Below are 13,863 nucleotides of genomic sequence, written 5' to 3'. Positions count from 1 at the left end.
AAGATCTCTAGATTTACTGAGTCTGTAACAAGGGAGCACCATACTGTCACTTGTCACTTGCCAAATAAGCCCCTTTCCCCTCTGGGCTTCCTGGTGGAGTTCAGAGCGCTTTCTCAGGAGAGGTGTGGCCCCAGGAGAGGCCATCCAGGAGATGATGGGGGAAGATGGAGAAGGAGACATAGTATTAGCAGATGTTGCACCTCTCACTACCCTCCTGCCTGCCTTTGACATATCTGCAGGCTCTGGATGTCGCTTCCTTGGTGACTTGATGCCACGTGCTCCCATGAAACTCATTTCTTTTCCTGTTCCCCTTTCTAGTGACTTGGCAGCAGAAGGCACCCTGGTGGCAGCTGTACCTGTCCAGGTCCTGCCTTTGGTGGGCCTCCAGTCAGTTCCCTCTCAGAGTAGTCCAACTGTTGGATAAGGGGCTTGATTGATTTCTGAATGGATAAAGAGTGTAGATGAATCCACAGCTCATGGTTTTCTTACCAAATAATCCATTTGAGTACTTTCTGAGATCATTTACAAATTGACTTTACAGAAATGATATACAAGGTAAATTTCTTCTGCATGAGGCCCTTGTCTCTCAAGAATATTCATAACTGCCTTCTGTGCCATCTGAGTCATTACGTCATTTTAATGACTATACTATGTATGTGATCTACCATTGTCTGTTTGGCCCATCTTCTATAGACCCTTTTATAGTCTAAGCAAAGCTGTAGTAAATGTCCTTAAACCTAAAGCTTTATTATGTATACCCATTTTTTTTTTTTTCCGAGGTAGGGTTTCATTCCAGCTCAGCCTGACCTGGAATTCACTATGTAGTTTCAGGGTGGCCTCGAGCTCACATCAGTCCTCCCACCTCAGCCTCCCAAGTGCTGGGATTAAAGACGTGTGCCACCATGCCCAACTATGCAGATCCATTTTTAAGGTATAAATTTGTTGTGTTGAATTTGAGTTCAATGTTATCTCTGCTTTAATAATTTTGGTACCTGTTGTCCAGACACCTTTTGTGTAGGTGACACTGATTGCAGTCTCTCTCCACAGCAGCATTTAAAGAATGCTGCCTGATCTTCGCTGGTTTCATATACAAATTATAATTATTTGGTGTATTTAATTTATATATTTATATATTTCAGTGCTATGCAAATGTACTTGTTCATTTAAAATTAATAACCTGCATATCTTTTATTTTTCTATTGAAACTTCTTAAGAACTCATTTTTTACATAAAAGTTACTAACAAAATATATAAATAAAATGTTTTTCTTTTTAGCTAGCTATTCATACTTTCTAGTAAGATATTATATATATGAATCCTTTAATTTATGATTTTATACATATAAATTCTTTTTGTACAATTGTATCTTTATATTTTTAACATATTTGGAATTTCTGTAAGTCAGTTGCCTCACATGCTGAGGAGGAACTAAGTTCAACCCTCAATACCCACTATTGAAGTCAGATTCACATTGCTGGGATGAACATCCAAATCAGGCACAGTTTATGGGAGGAAGGATTTATTTCAGCCCACAGATCCAGGAAGTTCCATAGATGGCAGAAGAAGCTGGCTCCCTTTCACAGATCCAGGCAGAGAGAAAACTTACAGCAAGCAGAACGCCAGCACCAGCTCACACACCAAAAAGCAACAGGCACAAACTGGTGACAAGCAGGGACCTTCCCGAGATCACACTGTTCTCTTACTAAACCTTTTGGCTGTAATTTTGCATGTGCACGTGCAGGCAAGAAGACAGCCTTGGGTGTCCTCAGAAACACCACTCACCTTTTTAGTCTCTCATTGACTGAGAACTCCCCAGTTAAACTAGACTAGATGGGCAGTGGTTGTCTCTGTCTCCCTAGATGGATACTAGAAACCTGCCCCATCACACCCACTATTCTTTGTGGGAACTGGGGATTAAACTCAGTTCATCGTGCTTGCAGGGCATCTGAGGTATCTCTCCAGCTCACTATTTAGGACTTTCATTAGGGTTGTTTTATCTTTATGAATTATTTGAGGGAGATTTCACATCCTAAAAAATTAGACACATTCATTCTGTTCAGATCTTTTATGTTCCTCAATAGAGTTTTGCACCATTTCAGAAACATGCCGGTTTCTGTACTCTTGGAGGCATGGCTGACTCTGAGCAATGAAGAGTCTGTGCAGGAGATGCTGAGCCTCACTGAACTGGATGTAAAACAGATGATACAGGAAGAGAGAGTTTGGTAATTATGACAATATCTCATAAATAATCAAGCCATAAAACTAGAATGATCTTTTTACTTTCTTAAAAATAGGTGATACTGGCCAGCTGGTACCGGATTTACACCAGAATAATGGATTTGATTGGTGTTCAGACCAAGATATGCTGGACAGTTACCCGGGGAGAAGGACTCAGCCCTGTCGAAAGCTGTGAAGGTGAGTTGTTGGTGCCATTATTGGTAGTGACATAATAAACCCACTCCAGTCTTAATGTTATAAATGACAGTCATTTCATTATGCTCATGGGTTCTGCAAGACAGAAATTTGGACAGGTTCCTGCCAAGAAGACTCACATGACTGGGAAGAGTGGCTTGAACTGGAGGCTGCTTCATTCACATTGGCTCGTGGGTCAGGGTGGCTGTGAGGTGTTCAGGTGTCATCCGGAACATGCACACACGGGCTTTCCATGGTCTTTGGACAAAGGAAGTGCCACAAAGTCTACAAAGTGTCCAGGCTCTTCCCAGGGCAGTTCATGGCTCTGACTGGACCCCATAGGGCCTCGGAAGGTGGGGTGGTGCTTTTTCCTTGCTGAGTTGCCACCCATCCCTATTCAGAAGCAGAAAGCAGATACCAAACCTCCATAGCAGGCATGTGTGCAGAAGTGCAGCCCTGTTTTCAGCCACCACGGCTGTGATAATATCCTCTTCTCTGTTCTGGATTAATGTCCTGTTTTGTAAGGGCATTATTTCCTTCTTATTTTTATTTCATAAGAAAACTGATGTACTTAGCTGGCAACAGTTTTCAAAAAAAAAGCACAGTTTAATGTAAATTACTAGACATATAATGTAATTGCAGTTAGAACATATGTTTTGTTTATGTTTTGAAGGATTGGGAGATCCTGCTTGCTTTTATGTTGCTGTAATTTTTATGTTAAATGGACTCATGATGGCATTATTCTTCATATATGGCACATATTTAAGGTAAGAATATTTTAGTATGTATTTGTTAAGATGTCCCATAATAATAAAAGTATAATAGGTTAATTATTGATAACTCACTGTTTAGCTTTATAATAACTCTAAAACATCCACCCACTTTTAGTTACACAATTATTTCATATTTCTGTCTGATAGCACCATTGGCTGGCCAGCCACATTCAAAATAGTTTGAGAGGCTTAGAGCAGGGTGGGCACTTGATAAATCTTAATAATTCATCAGCATTTGAAGTTTAGGAGAAAGGGCCACTTACTATCACTGGTATTAACGGTCCTTATTTTGCCAGCGTTAAACAAGGTTATTCATGAGGTGTTTGTTATGTGACCTTCATCGACTTAATAGGCAAGCAACATTCCTGTAACTAAGAAAGGAAAGGTTTAGGAGTTGCATGTTTATTCCCGTATATTTTGATGATTTACGCCATTGTGTATGTGCTTAAGCTGTTGACCTTGGGCGTAGCTTCAGGATGCTCTTCTGCACCACTTGCTGATTCTCTGTCGAAAGAAGAGCACAGATGTGTGATTTCAGCTTTAGTTACCGACTTTGAGTCTTTTACTGCCAAATATCTGCTTTTCTTTTGAAATGTGGCACTTTCACCTTAGTTCCTCAAAGATCTATGTAGTACATTAGTACATTAGTAGCAGTTACTTGATAAATTTTTATAAGATGAAAAAGCAACTAGATCAATTTAAAATATATTTGTATATAAACATTTTAACAGTATTTCTAACTTAGGTCAAAGAAGTAGTTTTAATTAACTGCAGAGAATGAAATGGAATGCATGATTAAAAGGTGATTTGAAAGATGTTGTTTATAAAATAGCACACATAGAAATATTTTACCAATAAGAATGTGATAACCAAGAGAGAAGCCAACTTAAGTGGCCACAGGTCAGTTTGCCTGAATCATAACTGGCCAAAGGGAAGTATCCCTGGTGGGATATCCTCATTTGGCTGAGTATAGCCTATCTGTCTTACAGATATGTTTAGCACATTTGGGAGAGTAGATTCCAATTAAGAAAAATGAAAATATGAAGCTTGATGCTTCATAATACTGCTAAACAGCATGGACAATTATATAACTTTTTAGTTGAAAGGATTTCTGACTCTATTTACTAGAGGAAATATTTGCATTAATTTCTTGAAGTGTTTGTTATACGTTTCATATTAAAGACTGGATGCACAATATCTGCTAAAGAGAATATAAGGGATTGGTTCAGAGGGGTTCTTAGTGGCTTCTGGCTCTGTTTAATTTCCTTTAAAATTTTTAAAAAATATATTTATTTATTTGAGAGAAAGAGATTGATATATAGAGAGAATGGGCATGTCAGGGCCTCTAGCAACTGCAAAGGGACTCCAGGAGCAAGTGGCACTTCGTGTGTCTGGCTTATGTGGGGACTGGGGAATGGCTTTGCCGGCATGCACTTAACTACTGAGCCCTCTCTCCAACCCTACCTTTCTTACAATTGAGTCTTAATTGTCCATGACAAGCACTTTTCTCCATACATGGGAGATGAGTAGTCACCCAAAGTATATACAAGGAGTTTCTTTTAAGACTATGGGCTGTGTGTGACCTCATGGGAATGGAACCAGGTAGTAAACGGGGGTCACAGCAGCACATGTTCCACTGGAAGACAGGCAGGAAGGAAGGAGGAAGATTTAGACTCAGAGACAGAACTTGGGTTTTTTTGTATGGAGTGTACACTTCAGCTCAACCTTTGATAATTGGGATTTGGACAGAATCAATAGACCAAGGGGAGAAACATCTTAGGGACAGGTGGAGGTGGGACATCTGGGGTATGAGAAGCAGACAGCAAGCAAACCCACTTTACCTGAGGGAGGCCTGCTCTCCAGGGAGTGTGCCTACTGCTAGGCAATTAACAGTGAGCACCTGGAGATTCTTATTTACAGCAAGTTCAACTGTGCCCTCTTAATGTAGAGTATCAACATCCCTCAGATGTGCCTTTACATAGGGCTAATGAAATTATGTGGGTTTAAGAAAAGGCTCACAAGTGATAAGTAACCGTTGCATGTCAGGAAGCCGTAAGTCATCCTTATTTCAGAGGGCAAATGAGTGAACGGTGCTGGAATAGTGATCCTAGTGAACAGTCTATTCACTGTAATTGCTTTGGAAAAAAAAAACCAGAACTTCAGTAAACTGGGAATTTTAACATACGGTAATTTATTCATGTTTCTGACCTATAATCCTCTTTTGGCCCCTCTCCCATCCCCATTCGCTGAGGACCCTCCTTCAAGGCAGTCCTTCTTCTGTTTTGTTGTCTTATTCCTTTTGTCCTCCTCCATGCACTATGGTAAAATGTTGATGAGCTTAGAACTGTGCAGGTCTTGTTGAGGGTATTGGAAACTTCTGTGGGATTATGAACATAGCAGTCAGTTTGCATTGGAACTACAGTGCTCTGAAATCCACCTTCACATCCTATGGCTCTCAAATTCTCTCTGCCCCTTCTTCATAGTATTCTCTGATCTTTGGAAGGTGAGATAAAAATCTTTAGTATTGAACTCTTAGCATCCTCTTGTTTTTGCCTGGATGAGTTTTGCGTTTCCTTAGTGTCTACCACCATCTCCCTGGAAACAGTGCGAGAAGCATTCTGCTATTTCCACTGAAGTTTTCCCTGAGCTATGATAGGTGTGATAGAGATGACTCCTCCAGTGCTAAGCCTTGGGATTTCACTTCTTCTTGACATTTTGATGAGTCTTGGATATCCCCAGTTTTTGCCACTATCTGTAAAATGAAGGTTTTCTAACCAAAAGTGAGATCAGCATTATTCAAAGGGCTTAAACATACACACTTAGAAGGCTGTTTGGTGGTCATAATATCTCCCTTTAGCCAAAGATTAGTAGAAGCTTCCCTCTGAGGTCTATGGCCTTCTAAGCAATAGGCTTTTGACTTGGTACTCAGTACCCAGGTGTGAACTCCCTCCCACTGGGCAGTGTTTCATCCAATCAGAGAGTAATTTGTTACCCCCATAACTTATGCACCCATGGATACATTTTGGCTGGCTGGTCGAATTTTTTTTTTTTTTTTTTTTTTGGTAATTTGAATGTAAACTTTCCCCTTAGCCTTAAGTGGTTGTGATTAAGCTTCCTACTTAGTCCCCAATGGTGGATGTAGCCTTGCAGAAAGACATATGTCACTATGGGTGGGCCTTGAGGACTACTCTAGCCTACCAGGTGTTGAGAGCCAGCTTGTACTCTCTGTACTCTCTCTTCTGTGAATGTATGATGTTGTGAGCCATTTTTTCCCACCATTATGAATCTTCCCCTCGAAACCATAAGCCTGATTATAAATCCTTTCCTCCCATAAGCTGCTTTTGGTCCAGCAATTTGTCTTAGCACGAAAAATTGGTACCAAGAGTAGGGTTATTGCTACCATCTGACCAATAGTATTTGATCTTTTGGAACATGTTTGTGGAAGGAATATGGAAGGTCTTGGGACTTTGGACTAGAGAAGCTTTGCAGTGCAAGCAGAGCTTGATGGGCCATTCTGGTGAGGGTTTGAAAGTCGTAAATGCAGAGAGAAATGTGTACTGTGAGATCTTCTGAGCTTATGAAGTTTCAGAAAGCAAAGAAGGAAAAGATTTTGTTGAAACAGGGCTACTGGCAGAAAAATTGGCTGTGTCCTGCACATGTCCGAAGAATTTGAACAGAATTGGATTTAAAAATAATGAGCTGTTATATTTGGGGGAAGAAAGTATAGAATAGAACTAAATGAGAAAATATAAAATTGACACAGAAAAATTTAAGCAAGTTTCAAGTCTTAAGCACAGAGACTGGTTTTAGGTCACTTAAGCTGCAGTCATTAGAGATAACCACCATTAAAGTTTGGCCAACTGTTTTTGCACTGGGGCAACAGAAAAGATACCCTGATGACAAATCCTAATCTGTTGAAGGCTCAAGCCAGTAAGAATGCGAATCATGTTGAAAGGAAGGTACCTGAAGGAAGAATGCTAAAGAAGCGTTCTGCTCCTTGGGGCCAAACTTTATTCCATCCTGGATTTACCAATTTGGTTATGTTCCCAAGTGGTACTGGTTTTAGAAGCATAGGAAATTTAGTACATAGAGTCATAAACTGCACATGGTGGTGAAGATGGCATTGGGTGGTGTGCCAATTCTATCTGTCTCTCTCTTGCATAAAAAAGGCCAGTCTGTTGGGCTTGCCTCAAAGCGGTGGGGGGTGGGGGTGGGGAGGGTTGGGGCCTGGCAAGGAATTGGAAAAATTGGTGGTAGATTGCAGCGCTGTCAGCCCAGCATGCAGCAGTGGATTAGTAGGGAAGGGGAGCCCCTTTGAGCCAAGAAGCGAGGAAAGAAGGAGGAGAAGGGTACATACATGAAAAGGAAAGCAGTTGTGAAACTGAGGCAGAGACACAGCATAGAGAGACACACACCTTCAGAATAGAGGGCTAGAGAGAGGGAGAAAGAGTGGCACTTGGCCTTTTCTGTGCTTGGGGCATGGAGGAAGGGGCTGATGGAGGTGTGGGCTACTGCTTGTGGAAGGAGCCAAGTTGGCTGGATCTCCTGTTAAGTTTTGGCTATTGGTAAAGGAGAGAAGGGGATGGGTAGGGGTGCAGATGAATTATGAGCTGCAGTTGGAGACCCCAAAATTTGGGACGTGCCAAGACTGGGATGGCTCCCAAGGCAAGCTGCTCGCTCTGGCTCAGTGAGTCTTCCGCGGAAGCAGCAGCACAGGGGCACGGAGGTTCGGAGCCCGGAGTCCCAGATGCCAGGCACGGACGGCAGCATTTTGTGTTTGCCCTTCAGGTTTTTGATCTGGCATTGGTCCAGTCTACGTACTGTGCTTTCTACTTTGCAATGATAATACTTCATGGTTTCTCTCTGCCCCATTATGTGTTAGCAGCATATAACTGTATTTTGATTTTGAAGAGTTTATAATCAATAACTGTCTTAAATCTCCAATGAGCCTTTAGATTTTTGAATGACGCTGGGATTGGCAAAGATTATGGTACTTTTAAATATTTTATTTTTATTTATTTATTTATTTATTTGACAGAGAAAGAGGGGGACAGAGAGAGAGAAGAGAAAGAGAATGGGCACACCAGGGCCTCCAGCCACTGCAAATGAACTCCAAATGCATGCGCCCCCTTGTGCATTTGGCTAACGTGGGTCCTGGGGAGTTGAACCTGGGTCCCTTGGCTTTGCAGGCAAATGCCTTAACCACTAAGCCATCCCTCCAGCCTGACTGTGGTACTTTTAAAGTTGGATAAGTCAATTTTGTATTGTGAGATGGCAATGGCTTTATGGGTGACAGTGGCAGAATGGGATAGTTTGAATCTAAATGTCTCCCTAGCCTCAAGTGTGGCTAAGCTTTCAATGTTTTTTGAAAAATATTATTTATTTATTTGAGAGAGGATGGAGTGGGGGAGAATGGGTGTGCCAGGGCCTCTAGCCATTGCAAATGAACTCCAGACACATGTGCTACCACCTTGTGCATTTGGCTTATGTGGGTCCTGGGGAATTGAACCTGGGCCCTTTGGCTTTGCAGGCAAGCAACTTAATCCCTAAGGCATCCCTCCAGCCCCAAGCTTTCAATGTTTTCATAAGCTTTCATAGTTTCTGTCTATCTGAAGGATAAAATTTATGTCTTAAGTATTCCAGGTGCTGCCCAAGTGATATAGAAAGAGACCTGTCTCATACACTGATAAGAACAGGGACTGGTACAATGCTTAGTTGGTGTAGTTCACAGTGAGGACTGTCTTAGGGAGAAAAATGCAATATATGTTTGGGCAAGGATGTCTGTTGTTTATGTCATAGAGCATTAAAAATACCTGCATATCTAATAATAGAGAAAAAAGCTGAAGAAGTTGTGATCTATTGGTACTTTGCATTATTTGATATCTATATAAAAAGAATGCCTTTAGTAATATCTATTAAAACTAATCTTCACAATTAATTAGGAAAAACAAATTTCAGAGGTGTGTGAACAGGATGTTCACATTAAAAGTACTTTGGCTTTAGAAAAAGATTTGAGAGGACATATGCATACAAAAATTTCATTGGCTATTTGAAAGGATAGATACATACAAAAATGTCATTGATTATAGCCAGATACACAAGGGGGCGCACGCGTCTGGAGTTAGTTTTCAGGGGCTGGAGGCCCTGGCGCGCCCATTCTCTCTCTCACTGTCTGCCTGCCTGCCTGCCCCTCCCTCCTTCGTTCCCTCCCTCCCTCCCCTGAGCTACAGCTGGAAGCCTACATTAGTATTTGTGTTCCATGTTTGAAACAAAAGCTACAACTTTAAAAACCTTATGCGCATACCAGTACATCCCAATTGTGCTTTGTAGCAAACTAGCTTGGGGATGGGCTTGGGAAGTAGTGAATTAAATTTTTAGCATACTGATACTCTTTGTGAGGTTTTTTTGTGTTTTTGTTTGTTTGTTTTTTGGCTGGTGTTTTGTTTTATTCTTTGAGGTAGGGTTTGTAGCCCAGGCTGACTTGGAATTCACAATGTAGTCTTAGGCTGGCCTTGAAATCACAGAGATCTGATCCTCCTCGTTCCCTCCCAGGTGCTGGGATCAAAGGTGGATGTCACCAAGCCCACCTACTTCATGAATTTCTAAGAGCCTGTTGGCAGTGTGGTGTTTTTTGACTCTTGGGGTCCTTTTCTCTACTTACCCCTGATTACTTTTCCTAATATGTCACATGTATTCTAAGGAAAATAGTTTGAGAAATTCCAAAAGGACCCAAGTAGATGTGTAATGCTTTAGAACAAAAAAAAAGAGAAAAGCAACAGTTTGCCCAATGTACTGTACCTTGACAATTTAGAATTTTCTGTTCCCTTCCAGTTTTTTTCTGAGTATGCATATTTTGATGGAAAGTGAGGGTTTTTGTTTTGAGACAGTCTCATATAGCCCTGTCTATATAGTGGAAGGAGACCCTGAACTCCTAACCTCCCTGCTTCTGCCTCCCAAGTTCTGGGGTTACAGTTGTACACCACCACATCCAGTTTACAGGTGAGTTTTTGCTAAAGGGAAACTTTTTTTTTCGAGGTAGGGTCTCACTCTGGTCCAGGCTGACCTGGAATTAACTCTGTCATCTCAGGGTGACCTTGAACTCACGGCAATCCTCCTACCTCTGCCTCCCAAGTGCTGGGATTAAAGGCGTGCACCACCACGCCCGGCTGGGAAACATGTTTTAATGGGTGACACTTTTAGGAGAGTAAACTATTTTGTCAATAGGCGCAGTAGAGGTTCTTGTTTGTTTGTTTGTTTGTTTGTTTTGGTTTTGGCCTGAGCACTTTGTAGTGCTGGGAGGGTACCACATCACATTAATTGAAGGCTTTATTTAAGGGCTCACCTGGACTTCTCATTATCTGAGTTAACTTTCTTACCCTCTTTTCCAGTGGCAGCCGGCTAGGAGGCCTGGTTACAGTATTATGCTTTTTTTTCAATCATGGAGAGGTAAGTAGAAAGTATCATTAGAATAATTCCTGGTAATGGAAATTTGTTCAATTTTAATTTCTTTAAATTTAATCTATAACAGCATTTTTAAATATTTCACCTGATTATTTAATGTAAAATTTTCATAGAAGACTTAAATGTTAGTTTTCATTTTCATTTAACTTTTCATGGCCATTTTGTGACTATTGTTTCCCTTATGTGATATGTTTTACTAATTTGAGGAAATAATGAGTCCATAATCATTCTTTACATAATTTTAAAACTATGATGCCTTGTGTTTTAGGAATGATATACTTTTAAGTTTTCCTTCAGAGTACTTTGTTAAACTAACGGGTCTTCTAAAGAGAGCAGCATTGTGAGATGCATAGAGTGGAACCAAGCTGCCTGGGTTCAAATCCTGGTTCTGTCATTTGGTATATGTGTGGCCTGACCAAGTCACTTAACCTCTCTGTACATTGTTAGTTTGCTCTTTGTAAATGGGATCATAAGGTTACTAACTCTATAAGTTATTATAAGAATCAGATGAGTTCATGTGTAAGTGCCTAGTATAGTGTTTAAAATACAAATGTGTGTGATATGTTCAATGTAATTGTTAGCTTGAATTATTAGTTTTACTTACTTATTATTACTAATAGTTAAGTTTAGGCAAAATTCTAATATAAAGTCCATCCCCTAAAGTGTTCGTAATTGTAAATGAATTCTAGTGATTGATCTTTGCCCCAGATTTCTCATGGGAATTTTTGTAGGAATAAGGAAAACATAGAAAGGTCAATTTTCTTTGGGTGAGCTGACTTCATTTATGTTTATACTGAGTGCCTGAAATATTTATATATTTGTTGCAGAGGCCTCAGGAGTAAGTAATCAAATACAAACCTAATGCATTCAGTAATAAACTCTTTTATTCAGGGAGTTATTAATGGATATGCACTTACTGTTTAGAATCTTAGGAACATAAAGCTGGAACGGCCTTGTGGATTAACAGGTGCTTGCAACGTAACAGTTAATTGGTTTAGTGTGAGTTTTGGGCTGAGGAGCATGATTTAACTTTTCCATACTGTAGATGGTGTACATTATCATAGGGTGGACTGTGGGGCATTTGGAAGCACAGAGACTTGGAGGATGAGCTACGAAAGGGAAATAAGTGCTCAATAATGGAAGAAAGGAGCATTGTATGTTAAGACTAAGATATTAGAGGAAGGAGGTTATTGAATGCTGAGAGTCAAGATGCAGCTAGAAAGACCACTTTTGACTGAGCACAAAGGCCCATTATGTCGCCCTCAGCGTGTCAGCGGTTGTTAGTTCTTGTTCGCGTGTCTGTCTTGTGATTTTTATACTTAGGTAGCAGGAACGTCACTTCTTACAAAGCTCTTTCAATTTTTAACAATCAAATTCAGAACATTGATTTTTTTTTTTTTTTTCGAGACTGATGGAGTTTCCTTTTGGTACTTTTTCATCTATTTAGTTTATTTAAAATTTGGTTACTTAGGCATCACTTCATTAGGAAAAGGTAAATGAAACAGAATTGGGATTTTATTCTGTGGAAATAATAAATTATTTTATTTAACCAGTTTTAGGATCAAAAATTAGCCTTTTTGTTATTGATGTTTTAAAATTGAAAGCATAAATGCCAGTTTTAGTAGAATTATTAGTAAGGTCTCATATAATTGAAAACTTACTATCATTTTTATGTATTTTGGCTTTCTGAGTATATTTTCAGATTATATTTTCTTATTTTTTTTTTTTTTGGTTTTTCAAGGTAGGGTCTCACTTTAGCTCAGGCTGATCTGGAATTCTCTATGTAGTCTCAGGGTGGCCTTGAACTCATGGTGATCCTGCTACCTCTGCCTCCCAAGTGCTGGGATTAAAGGCTTGCACCACAATGCTGGGCTTTTCTTATTTTTTAAAAATGCTCTCTGAAATACACAAATTTTATATGAGGGGAAGCATATACTGTGGTTATACCTGCTCATGTATCTAGTGAGGTGTTGTAGAACTTTGTTCAGTGAAAATTGCTGTCAGTGGTTCATCAGTACCTTTCTTTCTTAGAAGAGATGTTTCATCACAGCAGCAAATAACTCATGCACCAAAAATAGCTGAGGATTGTGAGTTGTTTTTAAGTTCTATTTTCATTATTTGGCTTGATTTGTACTGGGTCTAACATATAGTATTTGGCATACTCTTTAACATTTTGGCTTAACATTATAAAATGTGTAAGATTGAGGCTAGAGAAAATGTTCAGTGATTAAAGTTACTTGCTTGCTGCTGGCCTGGATTCAAGTCCCTAGCCTCCCATGTAAAGCTGGATGGGCATCTGATTTCAATGTCGACACCCCCCCCCAAGTAAATGCTTTAAAAAAAAAAAAAAGAACGGATAGAGCTGAGGATATATTGCTCAGTAGAAGAGTGCTTACCTAGTAAATTTAAGGTGTACTGGACTCAGTCCCTAGCCACCTCAAAAAAGTGTAGCATAAATGAGTTAAATTATTTAAACAAAGTGAAAACCTTCAAATCTGAAGTATGAAAATGCAATAAAATGACAGTTCTTTACTTATGAGTGCCAGCACTGAAGGTTACCCGTTGTGTAGGAAAAACTATGCAGATACTTTCGTGTCTAGTAAATATTGTGTCACCATGAAAATTATTGGTAAGGCAGAAGCTTACAACTTTTCTCTGCTTTTCAAATATTTCATTTTATTTTTATTTTTTTTTGTTTATTTTATTTATTTGAGAGTGACAGAGAGAAAAAGAGCCAGATAGAGAGAAAGAGAGAGAGAATGGGCACACCAGGGCCTCGAAGCCACTGCAAATGAACTCCAGACACATGCGCCCCTTTGTGCATCTGGCTAATGTGGGTCCTAGGGAATGGAGCCTCGAACCGGGGTCCTTAGGCTTCACAGGCAAGCACTTAACCACTAAGCCATCTCTCCAGGCCCAGATATTTCATTTTAGTAGGACCAAATTCATGCAGCACAGAGTGATGATGTGGGGCTTTTAGTGCACTGGAAGAAAAGCATTTATGGATCATAAGGAAAGAGTCTGAATAGGCTAGGAGTGTAGCTTAATCGTAGGCCCTAGGTTGAGCCCTAGAACCACAAAAAGAAAAAAGTATATGTAGTAAATATTGTGTCTTTTAACTGTTACAATTTTTTAAAATGTGAAATAGGACTGTTCAGCTTTCTTCACATAGATACCATAACTTTCTAGCAATGGTTGATGCTTTACATAAACCATG

At 39.9% G+C, this 13,863-nt stretch overlaps 1 protein-coding gene across 2 annotated transcripts in view; it reads left to right on the top strand.

The window, feature by feature from the left end:
- Dpy19l1 (dpy-19 like C-mannosyltransferase 1) overlaps nucleotides 1–13,863 on the top strand; it is an 85,086-nt gene that overhangs the window by 21,146 nt on the left and 50,077 nt on the right. For both annotated transcript variants that reach the window (XM_045161854.1, XM_045161852.1), the window contains exons 5-7: nucleotides 2,295–2,415; nucleotides 3,086–3,179; nucleotides 10,574–10,631. In XM_045161854.1, the coding sequence (XP_045017789.1) occupies nucleotides 2,295–2,415; nucleotides 3,086–3,179; nucleotides 10,574–10,631 (273 nt within the window). The remainder of the gene's footprint in view (nucleotides 1–2,294; nucleotides 2,416–3,085; nucleotides 3,180–10,573; nucleotides 10,632–13,863) is intronic.

Source organism: Jaculus jaculus, chromosome 11 (genome assembly GCF_020740685.1).
Source record: "Jaculus jaculus isolate mJacJac1 chromosome 11, mJacJac1.mat.Y.cur, whole genome shotgun sequence".
Classification (NCBI taxonomy): Eukaryota; Metazoa; Chordata; class Mammalia; order Rodentia; family Dipodidae; genus Jaculus; species Jaculus jaculus.
Note: the sequence above shows the minus strand (reverse complement) of the source record. Positions and strands in the feature narration are given on the sequence as shown.